The sequence below is a fragment of the Nicotiana attenuata genome, unplaced genomic scaffold (assembly GCF_001879085.1).
Source record: "Nicotiana attenuata strain UT unplaced genomic scaffold, NIATTr2, whole genome shotgun sequence".
In the NCBI taxonomy this organism is placed as follows: domain Eukaryota; kingdom Viridiplantae; phylum Streptophyta; class Magnoliopsida; order Solanales; family Solanaceae; genus Nicotiana; species Nicotiana attenuata.
The window spans coordinates 1,567-6,067 of NW_017687726.1; the positions used below are offsets into that span (position 1 = coordinate 1,567).

Genomic DNA, 4,501 nt, shown 5'->3' on the forward strand with positions numbered 1-4,501 from the left:
ATATATATATATATATATATATATATATCAAATTTATTAAACTAAGATCTATTAAGATTATGTATTAGATTTATTAAACCATTTCCATTAAATATATTTCCATTTATAATTCAAATTTTTAATGTTGTCTTAAAATTGCCAAGTGGCTTCATTTTAACTTGCCACTTGGCTTAACCACATGCTTCACTACTCTCCTTTTAATATAATATAGATATAGATATTAGGTCTCCAAAGTAAATCGTGAAAGGAATATGAGTCATGAATGAGTTGGCAAGAAACCTAGGAAACAAAGTTGAACAAAACTAATTAAGCTAATGGATTATTTTCATGTTTAGAGGTACACATTTTGGTATATGTATCTTAAATTTAAAGTATACTACTAATTATTTTGGGAATCAAATTCCTAACTTTCAACATTTGATCATGAATAATAGTCCTACTCAACTAAGAATCCAACACTCCATATTAGTTCATCAAGGTAATATGTGGCTTGTGTTGTAAGGTAAATTTACAAAAATTTAACTGATTTCAAGAGTCATAAATATTAGGAAAATTAATATCAAGATAGTTATGTTATATAGTTCAAACAAGAAAACGTTTATATAAGATAAATTTTTAATTGATTTAAAAGTCCTAAATATTAGGACTTCCTACATATTTCAAATTAAGAAAAATCTAATAAAATTTTATATTTAATTTCAAAATCCTAAGTATTAGAAAAGTAATTAAATGATAATTTTATCCAACATAAAATCTTTTTTAATGGGTAAAAAAATTGATGTTGTAAAGGCAAAAGTTTTATTCATGAATGTTTACACCACATGAAATATTTATAGTTTAAATTATATATTGTATTAAAAATTTATTATCTTTACATATAAAATTAACAATAGTAGTTGGGGATACATATGCGTGGCACGTGAAATAAAGACTAATTTATTTAAATGTATATTTTTAAGAACATATTAAGACTGGTATATTTTAAAGAAAAAAATAATAAACTTTGTGGAGAAAAAATATGGACCTCATATAAAGGATGAGCATTTGAAAGGTGTGGACTTCACTTTACTAATGCCTTTCACCGAACTTAAGGGCCAATATTCAGATATTTCCTGCTAAATTCATCAAATATTTCAATTAACAAAGAATCTGTCAGTATCCAATAACTACTTTGCAATTGGATAAACTTATTTTCTTTTTATTATTTCACATTAAATAAGCTAATAAATCTGTGACTTTCTCCAGCGAGTCTTTACACAAAAAACTGCATGGGTGGGCAGTTGCAATTGAATCCTTGTTCTTCATCTTCAGTTGCTAGTACTTTCCATAATGGGGCACATAATTTTTGCAGAAAGTTTAATATTTTACCATTTAAAGCCCATTCCCTTGAATCTTCAGTTGCTAGTACTTTTCAAAATGGAATTTACTCAAGAATCCAACCAAGAAAACATTTTGAGATCATGTCATCAAATGGGTTTCATCTGAATGCTGTGTCTTTCCTGGATGGTGAGTTTGATCTTCATTTAAAAATGCAGTCTTTAACTTTTACTATTTTATTTTATAGCTCAATTTATCTTCTTCCAAGTGTTTGATGTATTGCTTATCATATATTTAGTTGTGTAATTTGGTTAACTCTGACTTTGTAGTTTTACTTACTTTTAGTACTTACCTTGCTCTGTACCCATATCTGAAATTCTTTTCTTGATATTCTGGTAAAGGATTTTGTTTATGTTTGCTTAACTCTTTAAGTTTAAAAGTGCAGCTTGTGTTGGAATAGAAGACAGTTCCAGTTTAATACAAAATTAGTGGGTGTTAAAACCAATTTATGTACTGTACTAAAGTATCCCAAAAGCTTAACTTCCTCAATAATTGAGTTGGACTAAAGAGAGAAAAAAAAAAGAAAAAGAAACAACCATTTAACCTATTAGATATATGGTGTTGTAGAACTTTAGAAAATTTCCTTTCTTTTCACTTAGTAGTTTCTGCTCTTTGCATTGACAAACCATAGATGGAATTGTAGTTAAATTAAAACATCTTATTTAAGGTTTACAAAACCTCTTGTAGGCTTTCTTTTTTTGCTTTTCGATTGTAGAATAAAATGGATGATCTTGAAATTCTAGTTCTTGATGATAGCTCACCTTCATCCATGAACTGCGGTTTGTTCTTTGCATAATCATTTTCTGCTTGTATTTCCGTTAGTTAATTTAAATACTAAATCTCTGACATGTATGCATATAGGTTCGGCTTCAAAATCTATGCCAGAACAAGTGGCTTTGACAGAGTTAGAAAATGCAGCGACCACGGTCAGCATAACTGTTATTGGAGCTTCAGGTGACCTAGCCAAGAAGAAGATTTTTCCAGCTTTATTTGCTCTTTTCTATGAAGATTGTTTGCCTGAGGTTAAATTTCGTATCTCCAACTATATATTGTTATCTACTAATCACACACAAAAATAAAATGGAGCTTAGATTAATTTGTAGAGCCATCATAAGTAGCTCATGATGTGTCTTTGCTTGTATGTTTCAGAATTTTATGGTTTTTGGTTATTCACGAACAAAAATGAGTGATGAAGAGCTGAGAAACATGATCAGTAAGACCTTAACTTGTAGAATTGATCAGAGGTATGTCATTATGTCAAGTCACTTTAACATGCGAATATTTGTGGTGTTTATGGTTTTGGAGCTGATGGAATCCATGTCATTGAGGGTTTGCAGAGAGAATTGCGAGGCTAAAATGGACCACTTTCTGGAAAGATGCTTTTACCATTCGGGTCAGTACAATTCTGAGGATGATTTTGCAGAACTGGATTACAAATTAAAGGAAAAGGAGGTAATTCATGTGGTTGTACTTATCGGTGTTGCAGTCTGTTTTTGCACGTCTAGAAAGAAACTATAACAGTAAACTGAATGCCATCTTTACATCTTATCCATATAAGTAACCAATCATCTTAATTAGTTTAATGTTTTTCTACTACTAAGATTTTAATTCTTGACAAGTCTCTACATCTTTTAAGTATTATCTATGTAAGATACATTGTCCATTAATTTGTGTGGCCACTGAATATCACCAACTATGACCCTTAAAGGCAACATCCTGTTGCTGCAAGAAGTAAGATACAGACTTTCCGGATAAGAAAAGGAACATAATATAGACAAGATATGAAATTAGTGGTTTATTTGGTGTTTAAAATATTTTTGGCAAGATATTCGGAATGATTTACTCGGTGCCTTGAAGTTTGAGGTAAGAAGTCCTTCAGGTAAAAATGGAGCTAGACATCATTGACTGCAGATACTATGGCCTAAGCACGTTTAAGTTTTGTTTTGACATTGTGTGTCAGTGTAAAGTGATTATATGAAGGATTCATAATAGTTTGATGCTTGTCTAAGTTGGAGATGCTAGATGACTGGACCAAGTGAAAGTTTCATTTGGTGCAAGAGTTGATGCACTCTCCGGATGGAAAAACTTCTCCTGAGAAATTCACGCCCCCCTTGAGTCTATAAGAATAGCAGAATTTCACTTTAAAAAACTACCTTTTGTCCTTGAGAATTTGCTGGGTATAGCGGGAAAGAGATTGACAATATAGTTATATATCACATAAGAAGGGTACTCTCGATATTTTTTTGGGGAATTTCCTTCCTGATCTTTTTTTTCAACTTTGGAGAAATCTGAACTCTGAACTATGGGGAAATCTGTAAAAGGTCTGACTCGAAGAAAGATGTGTATATGTACATATGTACAAAATAAAAAACTAAAACCTTAGTTTCCTTGGTTGACTGATTCTAATTTGATCAACCCCTACAATAAATTTAAGTCGAAGAATCAAAGAATCACCCAAAACGAGACCCGTATTATTATTTCCATCTAAGCAGTGACAAGAGAGTTAAAGGGGAACTTCCACAACTTCTGTTAGTTCAACATGCTAATCAATATTAGTTAAAGTACAGAGATTTCATTTGCAAAGTTGTCTCTGCACGTGCATGTTGACATAAATGCTTTATATAATCTTGATGCTTTGTTCAGATTATGGAAAATGAATACCGCATCTTCCTTCAAAGAATTTACTCCATGGATGAGAGATAGTGGACTTACTTTTATGGACTGTTTGCTCATTTTCTTTCCCTTTGACGTGAGATAATAAGAATCTTCTCATTTTATTTACTGTCGTGATGATGTACTTAGAATTCTTTGCTCACAGCTTTTGCACATTACATGTACACGCACTTCTGTTGAAGCATATACTGGAATGTGAAAGAGCTGGTTCTGTGATAGACTTTATACTTTATTCAGGACTGCAAATCCTCAAAATTTGGCAGGATTAATGTTTATGTCTAGTTATAGTCTTGTGCTCAGTTACGTTTCGTAACTGCTGTGATTATGCTTTCCTTGAGCCAAGGGTCTATTGGAACAACCTCTCTACCTTCACGAAGTAGGGGGTAACGGTCTGCCTACGTACGTACCCCTCCCCGAAACCCCCACGTTCGTGGGGTTTACACTTGGGTAT

The 4,501-nt window shown here is 31.9% G+C and overlaps 1 protein-coding gene across 1 annotated transcript; it reads left to right on the forward strand.

The window, feature by feature from the left end:
* The first annotated feature begins 1,082 nt into the window (after positions 1-1,082).
* LOC109222295 (glucose-6-phosphate 1-dehydrogenase, chloroplastic-like) lies at positions 1,083-3,816 on the forward strand. The gene is made up of 4 exons (XM_019386663.1): positions 1,083-1,506; positions 2,239-2,399; positions 2,527-2,621; positions 2,715-3,816. Exons 1-4 carry the CDS (start codon positions 1,269-1,271, stop codon positions 2,893-2,895), a joined length of 675 nt encoding a protein of 224 aa, XP_019242208.1. The 5' UTR covers positions 1,083-1,268; the 3' UTR covers positions 2,896-3,816.
* Positions 3,817-4,501: the final 685 nt, after the last annotated feature.